Source organism: Astatotilapia calliptera, chromosome 8 (assembly GCF_900246225.1).
Source record: "Astatotilapia calliptera chromosome 8, fAstCal1.2, whole genome shotgun sequence".
Lineage (NCBI taxonomy): Eukaryota > Metazoa > Chordata > Actinopteri > Cichliformes > Cichlidae > Astatotilapia > Astatotilapia calliptera.
Window position 1 is genome coordinate 24,780,437 of NC_039309.1, and position 17,883 is coordinate 24,798,319.

At 41.2% G+C, this 17,883-nt stretch overlaps 1 protein-coding gene across 7 annotated transcripts in view; it reads left to right on the forward strand.

Annotated features, from left to right (window-relative positions):
• ryr2a (ryanodine receptor 2a (cardiac)) overlaps positions 1-17,883 on the forward strand; it is a 301,573-nt gene that overhangs the window by 90,648 nt on the left and 193,042 nt on the right. For all 7 annotated transcript variants that reach the window (XM_026177557.1, XM_026177561.1, XM_026177558.1 and 4 more), the window contains exons 9-15: positions 1,114-1,188; positions 2,510-2,666; positions 2,809-2,973; positions 3,965-4,086; positions 15,931-16,114; positions 16,779-16,914; positions 17,169-17,264. In XM_026177557.1, the coding sequence (XP_026033342.1) occupies positions 1,114-1,188; positions 2,510-2,666; positions 2,809-2,973; positions 3,965-4,086; positions 15,931-16,114; positions 16,779-16,914; positions 17,169-17,264 (935 nt within the window). The remainder of the gene's footprint in view (positions 1-1,113; positions 1,189-2,509; positions 2,667-2,808; positions 2,974-3,964; positions 4,087-15,930; positions 16,115-16,778; positions 16,915-17,168; positions 17,265-17,883) is intronic.

The window sequence follows — 17,883 nt, forward strand, 5'->3', positions numbered from 1 at the left end:
ACAGGACACAGAACTAAACTCACACAAAACCTGCGAACAAAAACCCCAAACCAGAATCACAGTAATATAATATATCACAAATAATCAAAACACCAGACAACCCCAAAACACTCCAACATGCAAAATAAACCAAAACATTGAAACTGACCCAGAACCGTGACAGAAACAATATAAAGTTATCATTGTCTAATATTAAAACGGTTTGATTATTTGAAACATGTAAGTCTAAGAAAATGCAGACAGCACTGTACATTCAAAGTCCAGGCAAAAGCTTTAGTTTGGAAGCAGAAATTAAAAAATTCCTTCACCAATAGTGAAATAGTTGTTGAGTTGTGCTCATCAGCAGAGACTCAGACTGACTGCATCATGTTGGTAATCTGTGTTTATTCAATGGACAGCAGTTATTTTCAAGGTTTTACCAACCTGTCTGGAAGTGATTGCAGTCAATCCAAGCTCCACAGATCCACCAGTGCAACTACCTTGTGAGTGAAAGTGGTCTACAGAGGTTGAGGGTGTTGCATGCTTAACCTCTGCGCAAGCAGTTGGAATGACTGGAACAAACAGAAAAACAAAAACCCAAATCGGTGCTGGGAAGCCACTATTTTTCTCCCAGTAGTCTAGCGTGACTGGGCCATTATATAGGGATGATGGTAAGCTGAACTAATGCTGTGCTATATCCCACTGGACGGCTCTAAAAGAACACACGTAGTTTCCAAGTCTTATTTCAAAAGACGCCTCTCCAGTCAACATTTTTTGTTCTGCCTACCTTCAGCTTTCTTTACCCACCAGTTGGGGCCATTACACATATAATACTCAGTTTGTCTGGTTCTGCTTGGAGGGACAGAATGTAACAAGTCCCTTTACTGACAGAGAGCTTTGACTAAGATGAATAAGACTATTAATAATTATAGTTTTAAGAAGTTCCCAAAGGAGACTGCCAAGCTGTTAAACAATGAGGCTCAAAGTGACTGTGCTCCCATCTGACTAACTGCTGGGGTTTATTATGAGACTGTATAATCAGGTTAAATACTTATGAATCTTCTTTGCAAATATAACAGCACTGTTGGGAGATTTGTTAAAACAGATTTGCAATTCTGTCATTCGTTTCTCCAGGACAGTGCATTACGAAGGCGGAGCCGTGTCCTGTCATGCCAGGTCACTGTGGAGGCTGGAGACACTGCGAGTCGTGTGAGTATAAACAACATACATGTGCTCTGCATACGTTTACAAACAGGTTAATGCAAAATAAAAACACATGTAAAACACATACAAAACCCAATGTAATACTAGTGTCAGTCACAAGACACGATAAAGGAAGACAAAGGAAAGTTGTGATAGTTGCGTCAGGCGGAGAGATTGAGCTGGAAAGGGTGTGCAGCAGGTTAGATAGAAACATGTTAACAAGTGAAGAGACTGTGTTGAGAAGATGAAAACAGTATTTAAGGAACTGATGAATGTAGAAAATAAGAGAGAGAGAGATGGATTGAGGAGAGCTAGTGAATCAGGAAGTGCAGAGGCTTAGAAAGGAGGGAGTGAGGGCAGTTGATTCAGATGACATACCTGTGGCAGCATGGAGACGTGTAGGAGAGAGGGAAGTAAACTTTTTAACCAGACTGTTAAACACAGTTTTGGAGAGTGAGAGGATATACTGGTGAGCCATAAGATGAATGCATGTGAAAGAGCTGTTGAAACTAGGTTAAGAAGAAAGGTGATGATCAGTGAGCAGCAATATGGTTGCAAGCTGAGAAAGAGCACTACAGACGGGATATTAGCTTTGAGAGTGTAGATAGAGAAGTGTGGAGAAGGTCAGATGGAATTACACCTTCTCTTTGTGGATCCAGACAAAGCATATGATAAGGAGCTAAGTGAGAAACTGTGGTAGTGTATGAGGAACTCAAGAATGGCAGGGAAGACTTTGCCAAAAGTATTCACTGGTCTGCCTTTGCACACATATGAACTTAAATGATACGCATGTGCAGGCTATGCAAAGATGCCCCTCAGACAATCCAACACATGACTGCAGGGTGCAAGATGCTAGCAGGCAGGACATACATGGAATGCCATAATGCCATAAAAGTGGCTGGCATCGTATCCAGGAACATCTGTGCTGAATGTGGCCTGGAAGTCCAGAGGTCAAAAAGGGATCATCCCAGATCCTGTGGGTCTTCCAGATACAGACAAACTGGTGATGACTAAGAAACTGTCCACAGTGGTGGACAAGCAGGTGTGTGGGGACACCTGTCACTCACAGTGGCAACTTTAACCACTGACATGTTGGAAATGTAATAATTTATTTCAACATATGTATATGTATGTAAAAAAAGAAATGTTTACATTATATGTTATATTTAGTATTTCGATCTATGGTTCAATGACTAAATAATACTGTATAGTGCAGGTTTAAAGGCACTGAAACCATTGATGTTCTGTATGTCTAATTCCTCATAACATGCACTATTAAATCAGTCAGGTTCCTTGACTTTTTTTGGATTTCTGTCAATATGTCCAGGTGGAGTGGGAGTCATATCCGTTGGGGTCAGCCATTCAGACTGAGACATGTGACCACAGGGAAGTATCTGAGCATGGTAGAAGACAAGTCTCTGTTGCTGATGGACAAAGAGAAAGCTGATGTCAAGTCTACAGCCTTCTGCTTCAGGTCTTCCAAGGTATAGAGTTAGTGACATCAGTAGCAGTGCTGTCTGTGAAGGCCATAATCTATGAAATCATTGTGTTTTGAATGAAGGAAATTCTCTGTGTTTTTATAGGCTCACTTGTCTAAGTGAATTTTCCTCTTTGTTTCTCCTTCAGGAAAAGCTGGACCTGGGTGTGAGGAAGGACGTGGATGGGATGGGGACTCCTGACATAAAGTATGGTGACTCTGTGTGTTACATTCAACATGTTGACACCTGTCTGTGGCTTACTTACCAGACTGTTGATGCCAAGTGTGCACGCATGGGTGGAGTACAGAGAAAGGTACCATATTGCACCAAACCATAACTTCACCTATTACAACTTTATAAATACTTGTGTCTGTAAATATGGTCCATGGTGAGGTTGTGGACTTTCATTATGCTAGAGTTAACGTAAAATTAAGATGAATGTAAAATTCATGCACTTCTTGCACAGTCAGAATGGGGAAAAGTTTTTCAATTAAAAAGGGGGATGAGCTGTGTTTTCATCGACCCAATAGCGTTGGATTTACCTCAGATACTTTGAATCTGCTGCATTATTTGGACAATGACACCATTTTTAAATGTTATTAGTTTTTACTTTTTGTACACAACCACATTAGATTTTAAATCAAACATTTCAAATGTAATTGAAGTGAAAATTTCAGGCTTAATTTATTAACACCATTGTAATAAAAATATTTGTGGGTCTTTCACTAACTGCAAATGAAGCTGACTTGGTGACTGACTTGACCAATGAAGAATATCTATCTTTGTCTTCTTCTTTCTTGGGTTGCCTTTGCAGTATGTGTTTGGCCATTAGCCATTTACTCTGCTGTACAAGCAGTTTTGTGGTATTTGGCTGAATCTGTGCAGAGTAGACACCTCTGCACTTCAGAAATCATTCTGATTCTTGTGTCATACCATCAAGAAACATTGTTGACATGGTTCCACTGACAGCCAACGCAGAGGGAAACCTTGAAAAATTAACAACACATAATAACAACATATAAGTATTTATATGTTTAACATATTAGTCCGGGTCTCTGTGGCAATAGTTAGTGAAAATGAAAGAACTGTCACTAATTCTAAAAGCTGCTGGATGCTGTAAAAGACTTTACTTTTTTCACTAATGGAACTGTTTTTGTGCAAATTTCCTATAAATATTCTGAAGATTCCTCATGTATCCAATCAATGCATCACCCATCAACTGCAAAGCAACTTCCTCTGTTACTGAGCAATCTTAATACATTTCTGAATCTGCTGAACCTGGAGAAACTTTGTTTCTTATTTAGGCAATCATGCACCATGAGGGGCACATGGACGATGGGCTAACACTATCGCGATCACAGCACGAAGAGAGCCGCACTGCAAGGGTCATCCGCAGTACTGTCTTCCTGTTCAACTGCTTCATCAGGTGCAGCGAGTAGTGATTTTCAAGTATGCATGTTACACTTGCCTGTAAGTTACTGTGGCATCATTATAAAGAGAAAAATGGAAATCACTGGGTTGAATAACAATCAATCAATCAATCAATCAATCAATCAATCAATCAATCAATCAATCAATCAATCAATCAATCAATCAATCAATCAATCAAAGCTTCATTCGCCACATGCAGGTTGCCCTGCAGTGAATTGGAACCCCCCCCCCCCCCCCCCCCCCCCGATCTTACACACACAACACAGACATTACATGGGGATACAAGTCAGAGATCGGTAGCGTTACAGAAAAACACTGAAATGTACACTACAATGGGAAAGTACAAGAGGAAAAAAAGAGACCTCTACTCATGCTGTGCTTCCATGGTAGGACAGCATGAGAACAGGAAACAAAAAAAAACAAAACAGCACCAACATGAATAACATTAATATGTAGAAGGTCTATAACTTTTTAACTTCAAATCTTACCTCAGTTGTGAAACTCAGGTAAGGTTTTGTGAAACTGTTTTCACCGTGAACTGTTTTACTTTGTATTCGTATATCAATTACTCCCAAATACAACATTTGTTGTCACATTTAGACAACATATTCAAATGAGAAAAAGTGCAATAAGATGACAAAGTTCAGTTCATTTGTAAAAATTTATAGGACAGTGGTGACAAATTCATTTTCACAAAGGGCCAAACTAGGAAATAAGAATCAAATTAAGGGCTTAACATAGAGTACTGTCCAAAAGTCCTGAGCCACGTCTCATTTCTTTATGTTTTGCTTTGAAAATGGAAAATTTGTGTAGCGTCGTACAGTTTGCACTAGCACTGGGTAATTTGCCATCAGGTGGCAGAGGAGCCTACATTACACTGCTCACCCTCTGTAATGTATAATGTGTAGCCCAAAGGTGCACAATGAAAGCTCATGTTTGAAACACTAACGTAGAGTGTGATGTGACTGCAAATGTGGTCACATTACACTCTGATGTAAAAATCAATCCAACAATCTCTCATGATTAGTGTATTATTATTATTATTATTATTTTTTATTTTTTTTTGCCTGTCCTGTTTGGCTCTTTTGCCATCAGAATTGTTGTCTAAAGGCAAAGAAAGATGCCCAACGGATTTACTTTACCAAATTGACCATCCCAGCCTTGCCGTAATGGTCCATTTGATTCACCTTTTATTGTTTATTTTATTTTCACTTACTGAATACGGGACAGACTTGACTGGGGGAAAGAAGGGGAGAAAGAAAGAGGGAAAGGGAAACAGCTGAGAAGACGGACGGGGGAGAAGGGCAAAAGACAAAAACCAACAGAATGATCAGAAAAAAAAATGCATATATCGATCACCTGGATCACCTGCTGAGAAAGAAAAAAGAAAACAAGCAGAAGAGAACAAGAGTAATAGAATAAACAACATCACAATGATATATGGGAATATGACAGTAAATACTAAATATTTAACATTATTGTGCAGCACATAAGATCAACAGAACACAGTGTGCTTTGAGGTAGGAGCCAAAAAGGGTGTAGTTTGTGGGTGTGATCACCTGTGTGTACACCTGTGAGCATGGACGCGCTTGTTTTTAAAAGGTTCCTTCATGTAATGATCTGCTAGAAGGTGTGGGGGGGCCACAGCCCCGTCCTCCAGGGCATGAAGCAGGTATGGAGGAGATCAAAACTCCAGACATCCAGAGGCCCCCAGAACACAAGAGACCAAGGAAGACCACCAGAGGGGCAGCCGCGCCACTGTCCCGGAAAGAGCTGAGGAGAGTCCCAGATGAGGGCTCACTCAGCAGCCGCGGAGCAGAAGCCAGGGGGGGTTGCAGTGACGTGCCCGTGAGCTCCGCCGGCAGCCAGCCGTGCCTGAGTGACCTCCGAAGTGGCCCGAGCGAGCCCCAGGCTCCAGGCCCCGATAAGCGGCCGCCAAGGAGTGAGCCGGTGTGTACCCGGACGCCCATCCCCGGACACAAAGAACCACCAACGCACCGATGTCTGAGGGCGTCTGCCACTGGCAGGGGAAGTGGTGGTGGGTGGAGATAGGCCTCCAAACCTTGGAGGGCCTGAGATGTCCCCAGAGAGGTGGCGTCTGATACCCAACCTGACATATAGACACAGACATACAGGCACACACAGATACAAACATCCATTCCCACCCTCATGCTCTCATATGCACTTACTCCACACTCAACCAACGTGGAGACAGACATAGAGAGACGCTGTGCACACGATCATGATTAGTGTATTAGTGTATTTCGATCTTGTTTACACAAACATTCTCATTCTGCACCCAGCGAGGCCCCTCCCCCATCTCGCATATTCTGGCCACTTGTCTGTTACAGACTGCTCGTCAGACGTTGCAAACTGGTTCTGAGACAGGTGAGAACCTGGCCTGCTGGAGCTCTCTCTGCTCTTCAGGACTGTTTTGAGCACACTGACTGGGACATGTTCAGGGAGGCTGGTACAAATAGCGATTGCACCAACTTGGAGGAGTACACATCATCTGTGACCAGCAACATTGCAAGTGGATTGATCATGTCACTGACTTCATCACTATCATAATACCAGACCAGAAAATGTGGACCACTGCAGAGGTGCGTGTGCTGTTAAAGACTCGAGACTCCGCCTTCAAAACAGGTGACAAGGTGGCCCGGGGAACAGTGAGGGCCAAACTGCCTCGAGCCATCAGAGCAGCGAAATGCGCGCATGGCTGAAGAATCCACAGCCACTTCCAGGACAGTGGTGATACGCGGCGCATGTGGCAGGGCATCCAGGGCATCACCAACTACAGGTAGACGACACCTGCCTGTGATAGTGACGCCTCCCTACCAGATGCACTGAGCAACTTCTATGCACGGTTTGATGCTCAGAACAGCGTGATGGTGAGGAAGATCACCCCACCTCACAACGACCAGGTTCTGACCTCGTCTGATGTGAGAACTCTTCAAAGAGTTAACCCATGGAAGACTGCTGGTCCAGATAACATCCCTGGAAGAGTGCTCAGAGAATGTGCAGACCAGCTGCTAGATGTCCTCACTGACATCTTCAACCTCTCTCATAGCACTGCTTTCATTCCAACGTGCCTCAAGGCCACCACCATCGTTCCTGTGCCAAAGAAGTCCTCAGTGTACTGCCTCAATAACTACCGTCCTGTTGCACTCACACCCATCATGATGAAGTGTTTCGAGAGACTTGTCATAAGGCACATTAGGACCCAGCTGCCACCCACATTGGACCCACTGCAGTTCACCTATTGTCCCACCTGATCAACAGATGATGCCATCGCCACCACCCTATATCTCGCCCTCACCCAACTGGAAAACAAAGACACATATGTGTGGATGCTGTACATAAATTTCAGTTCAGCATTCAGCACAATCATTCCTCAGCACCTGACTGGAAAACTGAGCCCGTTGGGCCTGAACACCCCCCTCTGCAACTGGATCCTGGACTTTCTGACAGAGAGACCTCAGACAGTCCATCTCCAGCACCACCACACTGAGCACTGGAGCCCCTCAGAGCTGTGTGCCCAGCCCACTGCTGTTTCCTCTGCTGACATGTCACTGTGCAGCAATGCACAGTTGGAACCACATCATCAAGTTTGCCAATGACACGACTGTGATGGGTCTCATCAGCACGAGCGACGAGTCAGCATACAGAGAGGAAGTGTGACAGCTAACGGACTGGTGTAGAGTCAACAACCTGTCTCTGAATGTGGAGAAAACAACAAGAGATAATTGTTGACCTTAGGAGAGCACAGAGAAATCACTGTCCTCTTAACATCGATGGATCCGAGGTCATCAAGAGCACCATATTCCTTGGTGTCCACCTGGCGGAGAACCTCTCCTGGTCCCTCAAAACCAGCTCCTTAACCAAGAAGGCCCAACAGCGTCTCTACTTCCTGTGGAAGCTGATAAAAGCCCATTTCCCATCATCCATTCTCACCATGTTCTACAGAGGGACTATAGAGAGCGTCCTGAGCACCTGCATCTGCAGTTTTTTTTAAGGGTTTACTGCACACCATGTTGAAATATGTCAAGTTTTCAGCTAAGACCTCTTTTAAAATTGCCTTGTTGGTCCAAAAACACTATTTAATGTCTGTCAAACTGTCTGATCTTTGGCGTTTTTCATAGATTCAACTAAAGAAATGGAACCAAATATCACAAAATTTGTTTTGCAAACATACAGTTGAAATTTGTTAGTTGCCTGTTATGTACAGAAATAATACTGGGTCATTTTTTGAGTTTGATGCCTTTTTTATTCTTAAGTGATTTATAGGACAGTGTTAAGTGGATTAAGAAACAACTTTCCTCTGAAACTGGTGAGTTACAAGTTGAATGAAAAAGGTTCGGTTACTGTGGTGACTACCATCTGGTTACACCATGTGTCTTAGATTGTTAGGCCCAAGTACAATAACATAAGTTTTATCTGGATTCAGAAGCAGAAAATTAGAGGTCATCCAGGTCTTTATGTCTTCAGGACATTTTAAGTAATTGGTGCATGTTTACTGGTGTCATGGATAGATCAAGCTAGCTCTGTGGAAGTAATTAAGACTCCCCATATCCATGAACAAATTGTAGTCTATTAGATAGATATGATTCGAATCACTGCAGCGGAGTACCTTTAATACTTACAGCATGCTCAAATCACAGTAAATTATTATCGTCGACAGTGTTGAACCCTGCACTGAGGCCTAGAGGGACAAGCACAGAGATGAGTTCACTGTCACAAGAAGATCATTTGGCTTGTGGTGCATAGTCCATGAATAGAGATAGGTTGATCATATTTAAGATTGAAGCATTAAGTGGGAGGACTTTTTAAAGGAGGCTTGTAGGAATGGGGTCTAAAAGACAAGAAGTAATTGTTTAAGTTAACTCAAAAAGATCATTTGGAGAAAAAGAGTCTAAATAATGGATGAAGTCATTAATAGTTAAGGTTAAAGGAATTCTTGGTCCAACAGAGTTCTAACTTTTTGTCAGCCTGGCTACAGTGCTGAAGAGAAACCTAGAGTTGTCCTTATTTTCTTCTATCAGTGATGAATAGTAACATATTCTAGCTTTAAAAGAGGGCTTTTTAAAAAATAGAGCAACAAAGTATTTCTCCAGGCTAAATGACGATCTTCTAAATTAGTGAGACGCCATTCCCTCTCCTGTTTATGAGTTATTTGCTTTAAGGTGCGTGTTTGAGAATTATACCAGGGAGTCAAGTACTTCTGATTTGAGGCTTTCTTTTACAGAGAATCCATAGTATTCAGATACAACAAACAGAACAGTTTTTTCATTTCAGGCTTTCAACTTTTTGAATTATAACTAGGGATGGGTATCGAAAACTGGTTCTTGTTGAGAACCGGTTCCCACTGTTTCAATCCCTTGGAATTGTTTGCCATTTTTGCAAACGATACCCTGACGTCATCACGTTGCGGAGTGTCATTTACCTGGCAGGAAACACGGCGGCTCAAACGCTCAAAAGTTTGATTATACTTTACGAGAATGGATGACAACAGGGCAACTTGCAATACTTGCAAAGTAGATATTTCATTTAAGGGAGGAAACACTACGAATATGCGAAAGCATTTGCTCACAAAACACGTGATAACCTTGAATGTCATGTTTTTAATTCCGCTCCGGACTCGTGAATCTCAACCCAGCAGCAGCGGTAACGTTTGCACGTCCTCTCCCGTTAATGCGGCAGGTAAATAATCAACTAACAGTGCATATTATGTTAGCGCGATCTGCCTTATTACAAAACCTGCCATTACTGTGCGTTTAGGTGACCGTGATGAGAGAGACAGAGTCTGGCTGGCTCAGACTGGCAGTTCTCGCTGCAGTCTACCGGTAGCATCTCCTTTCTAGTGATGCGCGAATCATGAACGAATCGTTCAATACTCGAGAATCACTTTACTGACTCATGAATCATGATTCACAAGCCCAACTGACTCACTGACTCATCCCTGTTGCTGTTAGCAGCAATATATCTAGCTTATAATTAAAATTGTGGAGAAAAACACAACATCCAGTATCATAACAAAAACATTTTTGCTCTGAAGAAGAAGTTCACATCAAGACAATAGCTCCTCGGTTCACAGTAGCATCGCTCTGCTAACATGCTAACAGCACATTTGAGCTACTCACCCCCTCCCTTCTGTGCTGAATCATAGAGCGAACGAATCACTCACTCACTCACTAACCCCCTCCCTCCTGTGCTGAATCGTAAGCCTAAGCGAATCACTCAGGACTCACTAACCCCCTCCCTCCTCTGCTGAATCGTCAGCGTAAGCGAATCACTCAGGATTAACTAACCCCCTCCCTCCTGTGCTGAATCATAGAGCGAACAAATCCCTCACTCACTCACTCACTCACTCACCCCCTCCCTCCTGGCTCACAGCTCCTTCTTCTTCTTGGTTGGCAACCAATGTTAAGGCACATTACCGCCCCCTGGCTCACAGCTCAGTGGACATTTAGATGAGAAAATATATATTTGACACATTTAAGGAAAATACTAATAAAATAAAAATAAACAAAATAAATGTTTATTAAGCAATTTTGATAGGAAATTTCTTAATTTTAGAAATGTTTTTGCTCTTTTTTGCTCTATAAAATAGTTGTTTTCTTTTAGAATCATTCATCTTAGCAGGGGGATTTACATGAAAAGAGAAACAAATTAAGTTTGAGTGAAAATGTAAATTTTTTGAACTCTCTGGTCAACTGACTCAGTGAATCAAATGACCCAAAAACCCGATTCACTTTGGTGAGTGACTCATTAAAACTCGATTCAGTAAAAAGAATCAAATTTACCATCACTACTCCTTTCAGGCCAGGATAGACGAATGTCACCGAGCAGTGATTAAGTTTGTGGTAAAAGGCTTGCACCATTTGCCACAGCAGATCCCCCCGATTTTTGGTAAGTGAATGTGTTTAATTGTAGGCAGGGACATTACTGGATATTCTTGTGTAATTGCTACAGAATAATTTATGTTATACTTTGTTATTGCTACAGAAGAATATTTATTTTATTATTTTACATTTGCAATTTTTTTTCCTGGGGACCCTGTGACACCCCATTGAAGAGCCGTAGGCTGTGGATCTCTTAAGATCTCACTGCTGGGTTTGTAAGGCCATGTTTGTCATGAACCGAAGTTCAGCGCACAAGCTGGACCCAGAAGCAGAGCCAACACACACAGGAGTACGAGAAAATAAACTTCATTTTAACTGAAGGTGTCCCGGGAGGGTAGAAGGAAAACACGCGTGAAACTAGAGAAACCAAGGGACCGGGAGATGAGTCGCGCAGGAACGCCGAAAACGGGACTGTGGGAGGCTGCAACAGAAAAAGGAAAAGAATTATTGGGGCGCGGGGAAATAGCAGCATACGTGGGGGTGGGCGTGGGCATCCCATCAGCTCCTCGGACGGCGGGCCGCGGACCATGACAATGTTACTCCTAAATTTCTATCTTGTTCAAAGAGAAGATATAAAACAAAGTTCTAAGCTATTCGACCTTTTAAAAAAAGAATCGCTAAGAGAATCGATAAAGAATCTAATCGTTAAACAGAATCGAAAATGGAATCGGAATCGTGAAAATCTTATCAATATCCATCCCTAATTATAACTCTGTTGTTCTGTGGTTGATTAATAAGCTGGAGTTGATGATTGCTGCTACTCCCCCTCCTGGTGTTGATTCACTTAAGCTGACAAAATCATCCTGCAGTAACAAACTTTTTGTAAGGCGGAATAAATCAATGTTATTCATTAACAGGGTTTTAGAAGAGAGAGACCTAATGTTTGATAACCAACATTTGTATTTATACAGGACAAAAGTCATAAAGTGCTTTACAGTACAAAGTAAAATGCAAGAATTAAAACAGTTTAAATTCATAAAACTAAATAAAGCCAATCCTACACAATTCCACTTGCTTCTTTTAGAAGCTTTCAACACTTTCCATAGATCGTGAGTCCAATGGAAGCAAGTTTTGAAACCTGGTGTCCCGGGTGTCTACAACTCCAAAAGCACAGTCTCCTCTTCTCTGTAACTTAGACAAACAGCCAACAACAAGTGATCAGCTGATCTCAGAGACATGGCAGTTACCTATGAATGAAGAAATGTACTAATATAGTGATGTATCTGACCACGAACGGCTCTGAAAATGATCACCAGAACTTTAAGAGAAGCTATTGTAAAAAACATCTGATTTTTCTATCGATTAAAAAAAAAGATAAAGTAAAAGGGATGTTCATTTAATGGAAAATGTTAAAAACCAATAACAGGCAGCTTAAACCATTTATCATATTCTTCATATTCTTTAATGTTAAATTGTGCTGCTTTAATGTCACATTGTGCATTATCAATGAAGAAAAAAAACACTTTAAAATAAACTGGTGTTAAATATGATATGAAAACATGTTACTACGTTCATGTTAATGTGTTACTAAAATGATGAATTAACATCTGAAAACCTAATAAATTGCAACTGAAAAGTGCGGTGCATTGTGCTGTTTGACAACTTATGACGACCGCTTCGATAAAAGTTAAAATCTAAAATAACAGAATAATATATCATCCAGCCATTTTCTTCCGCATATCTGAAGTCAGGTCGGTTTGTAATACAGCTCTGTATCACTTTTAAGATAAAAGTCTAGATGTTAAGTCTTTTTACACTCTCTCAGATGAGAGATAAGCCAGGTCCACTTCAGTCCTTTTCAATCCCACCTCTCTCGACAGTACCTTGTATGTAACTGTTGATTTTCTCTATGCAATATTGGACCAGTGTAAAGAAAATTATATCCAGAGCGAGAACTGAAGAAATTATTCATATTGCATTTTATTAACAAAGAAGTAGAAATTTGTGATTTACTTTTTTGGGCATAGAATTTTATTTTGCAAATTTTCACTTGTCTTAGTATACCTGACAGAACAACTGCACTGAAAGTTGATTTAAGATACACAAAACAATCAATATAAAGTTGTATTAACTTATTTGTTCCTCCCTGATTTATTTTGGTGTAATACATTTACCTGTTTCATAAAATGTAAATAGAGCCTAAGTAAATGTAAAATGTACTTTATTATTCTTTTACAACTCTTTTGTAATTAAGTAAAATTAAAAGAAACGGGCCCACACCTGGGGGGGCTTGATATGTTCCAAGAGAATGAGACACAGACACTAATATGTGTTTCCACCGTCATGCACACATATACAAAGACTCACGCACTCACCCAACATGGAGACACACAAAAATGAACGTGGTACACTAAGACCCCATGCCTCACTCCGCCCACCCATATGTGGTGTTGATGCATGCTGTTCTAAAATGCATTTTAAGCAGGCGAGTAGCATGGTGCCAAAAACCTTCTGCCAGACAACACTTGGTGTCAGCACGGCCCCTCCCTAGAACACATATTGTCTACATATATTTAAAAATGAGAGGTGGGCACCAGCACCAGAGGTGAGGCTGAATAAACAGACCGTCCTCTGGACGCCCTTCAGTGTGCCAAACCCCCGAGGCCCAATATGAATGTGTAATGAGAGTGTAAGTAATACAAATGTCTAAGTTGTGGAATAAAACAGAGGCGCAGGTGGCCAGGAGGGGACAGAGGAGGAATGTCTCCCCTACACCTCAGTAACACACCTGTGCCTCAATGGAGGATCCAAGGAAGGAGGGAGGCAACTGGGGATGGGGAGGGGGGGGGGATCTACCAAGGGCAGGGGCCCCAGGCCCAACCACACCCACCCCAACATTCAGTCATACACTGCATAGGACAATAGACACTGAGGCTGAGTTCATCCTCCACCTCTGCTACATCTTCTCCACCTGCAGAGTGGACTCCTCAAGAGCAGAGGCCACCAGCAAAAGATGGTAAAAACCTTGATTCATTAACCTGTATAGAGCACTCTATGTTGTATTTTGTATTGTATTAATTGTAGACATTGGGATGTCATTTCATGTTATTTCTAATCTATTTAAAATCTTTTAAACATATCTGAGACCAGAGACTTTGGTCTAAGCTGACTGATAAATCTGCCTCCCATTTTGCAATAGGAGGGCATATTGATTCATCTATTTTGGAGAGTGTCCAGTATATTTTAGACAACTGACCATCATCTTTGTAACAATGGTATAAGATTCAGAATTCGGAGTGTAAACTGGAATCATGCATTCAGTGGGTTAAGGGATTGGAGACTACAGGGACTGTGGGATTTGACTCCACTCTGGAAATCAAGAAGAAAAAGCCACAGGATGCTGGAGAAGGAAGAATATTGCAACGAGTGCAGGGAGAAGTTGAAATAGGTTCTGGGTGATAGGGAAGAGTTACCAAATGACTGGGAAAGTAAGGCTGAAGTGCTGAGGGGAACTGCCAAGATGATAAGTATGTTAAGAACCTACACATTGGACGCATAGACAAATGCTTTGTCACATGTTCATTCAACGTAGTCAGTAGACATTTGAATAGAATCTTGGTACAAGTAGAAGTTCAGCCCTACATCAGTTAAGTAGAATGTTGTTCCTGGCTGTTATGGACCCACCAGTTACTATAATACCATCTGGGACCACAGCTATCGAGGAGAATGTTCACCTGTGGATTACTGTCAGTCATGTTGTTGAGATCAGGTTTCTGTGAGACTTGGACGATCTGTTGCTCTTCTTCTTTTTGTACGTGAAAACAACAAGCCGAGCTGGATTCTACAGAGTCTCCAAACCCCTCTCCACCCCTCTGTAACAGTGTTGTCATTTAATGCAATTTGTTTTATACTTTATGGGGCTATTATATGCTGAATGTGTATTTTTACAATATCAGGTCTACTTATAAGACATTTCAATTGATGCCCTACATCTTAACCCTCTCAAGGCAGGCGTTGCCGATTTGCAACAGTTAAAAACTAACAACCCGATTACCCCACATACATATTTTTTTTGTTTTTTTTGTTTTTTTTTACTCAGAAGTACGACTGCAGGACTTGGTTGTGCATTAGCAACAAAAAGTTTAATTTGAGCCTGAGAGGGTTAAACAATAATTCCAGAAAATGAGTTTGAGCTGTACTACATCAAAGAAAAACACAGCACAAAGGACGTGTTAACGAATGATCAGCTCACACTGACAAGCTTGTCACGGTCAACTAACCCCGAAACAGCCTTAACACAGACTCTGCAACCCCATAGGATTACTAATCTGATTAGACAGCTGAGAGATTTCTTTTCCAACCCCTCAGTCTCTCGTGTGTGAGGTTTCAGTCAGACATGTCACTTGGTCATGCTTTGATGTCTGTTTCAAAAAGCTAACACGGTGAATATGCTCAGTGTAAAGCTCCACAACGGGACTTTGCCAACTAGTTGATGTCACGATGGCCAAAACCATATTTAAACATTTTTTCTTTATTGTTTGTCAGCTGTAATCCACAGACATATCGTCACACTGAGAAAAACCCACCTGTATTAACATGCTTCATTCCATTTTCATCCAAATCAATAAAGGTCTGACTTCTGGATCCTTGTGAACGACTCTTCTTCCAAGTCTTCCTCTCTTTTCATTTTGGGAATTGAGATAATCTTTAAAATTGCAGGTTAATTTCTGGGGTCATCTAGAAGACAAGGATGCAAAAAATGAAGGAATCCTTCAGACAATCTTTCTGTCTTTCTGTGTTTATGACTTCAACACAAGAGAAACATCAAATCAGTGATTAGGCTGAGGAGAGGGATCGGCACATTTTAGTTTCTTTCTCATTTGCATCTACATTCACACTCTTGCAGCAGAACATGCTAAACTTGCGTAACACAAAGTGACATTTTCCGCTTCTCTAGTTTATAGCATGACTGACATCCTCCATTCTGTATTTCCCAGGGGTCTGGACATACTAAGAAAGAAAGGAAGGAGCTTTACTTTGGATCTGCCAATAGACTCAGTTAGCCTGAGCCTCCAGGATCTAATAGGTTATTTCCAACCGCCTGGAGATCACCTAGAACATGAAGACAAACAGAACCGACTGCGAGCTCTGAAGAACCGTCAGAACCTCTTTCAGGAAGAGGTAGGGTGCACTTGGACATATGTGTGTTTACAAACTAACTTCAGATCATTTTTAACAGTTTTTGCTTCCAATTTTAAAGATTTAGTCTAATATATTTATATATTCTGCCTCAGTACATACATACAGTACATCCACCCCCAGTGAATTTTGTAGTGGTTTATTTCTAATGATGGAACATGTTGGAATATTTAATGTCTAAAATGTTATTTTAAGAAGAAAAAGAAAAGATGAATCAATTACTTTACTGTATACACGAATTGTTTTCTGTTAATGACACAATCCATGTCTGTGAAACTGTTGCTCAAAGAACTGCCAATTATATCATGTTTGCTTTCACATTGTGTCCATAGTGGCTGAAAATATTCACAGTGGCCCAAACCATTTCTCTACTAACTTGTAAACATGCGTTTTGCTCCTGTTTACTTGGAGAGAAATTGACACACTTCGAGCTTCCAGTGGCCATTAGAGGAAATGCAGTTTTTTTGGCACGTCTGTGTTTTTCAACTCAGATATTAGCTTGGTCACATTATCTATATCCAAATCCATAGAATGATTTAACGGCATTCAATTTGCTTTTATTTCCTAACTTTTCTGTGACTACACTCTGTTTTGTAGAGCTCATTTCAGGTGAATAAAGTAAAAACAACAGTTTTCATATTTCTAGGGGATGATCAGCCTGGTCTTGGAGTGCATTGATCGGCTTCATGTCTACAGTAGTGCAGCTCATTTTGCGGAGGCAGTTGGAAAGGAGGCTGGAGAGGCCTGGAGCGCCATTCTCAACTCCCTCTACCAGCTACTGGGTAAACAAGCGCACAGACAGAAGCACAGAAAAGATGCAATAACTCAAATTGTAATTCCACTCACCTAAAACTACATATTAGACCTGAAGACAATCAGGTTATTTTAAGAGATGACAAATGCTCAGAGATTCATTCAGAAAGGGATCAGAGGACAGAGACAGGTGACATGTGGGCTCAGTAGGAGTTTTCTATGTTACTGTTGTTACACCTCTTGATATCATGTCACTTCTCTCAACTTATTTTCATCTTTCTAGCTGCACTCATCAGAGGGAACAGGAAGAACTGTGCCCAGTTCTCTGGTTCACTGGACTGGCTCATTAGCAGACTGGAGCGACTGGAGGCTTGCTCTGGTAGGTTAGCTTGTCTTTTACATGGTATAATATATTTTATGGTTATGTAAAAGAGGTGCTGAAGTCAAAGTACACATTCTCAGAAATGCCTTGGTTACATACAAATGGATGTTACGTAGAAAAAGCAGTTGACATCAGATGACAAGTCAATTTAATCACCTCGTAAAAGGTTTCAGCTAATTTAACAAGAAGCCACCTTTTCAGCTGTTAGAAACATGACTGTGCCTTAAGCTTCCAAGTTTATATTACTGAATCAGCAATATGATAGTGGGATGATAGTGGGAACCAACTGAAATTCTGAGCAATGAGGGGTTTTCTCTTAGTCGGATCATGGATGAACTGAAGGTTTATATGAGCGCAGTGCACTGTGGAAACTGGGTAAGTTGGATTCAGGCTTTGCTCACCAAAACACAATAAAGCTGCTTTAAACATAAAAAGGATCCAGAATTTAATAAACAAAGAACACAAGAGTCAGCAGAGTTTGTTGCTGTGTTGCTGAGTTGGTTGAGGTAAACCCACAAGTGAACGGTGGAAAAACATGCTGATGAATTACACCGACTACAGTTAAATGTTGGTGTCGTTTACAGATAAATAAATAATAGGAAACGAACAGGACAGA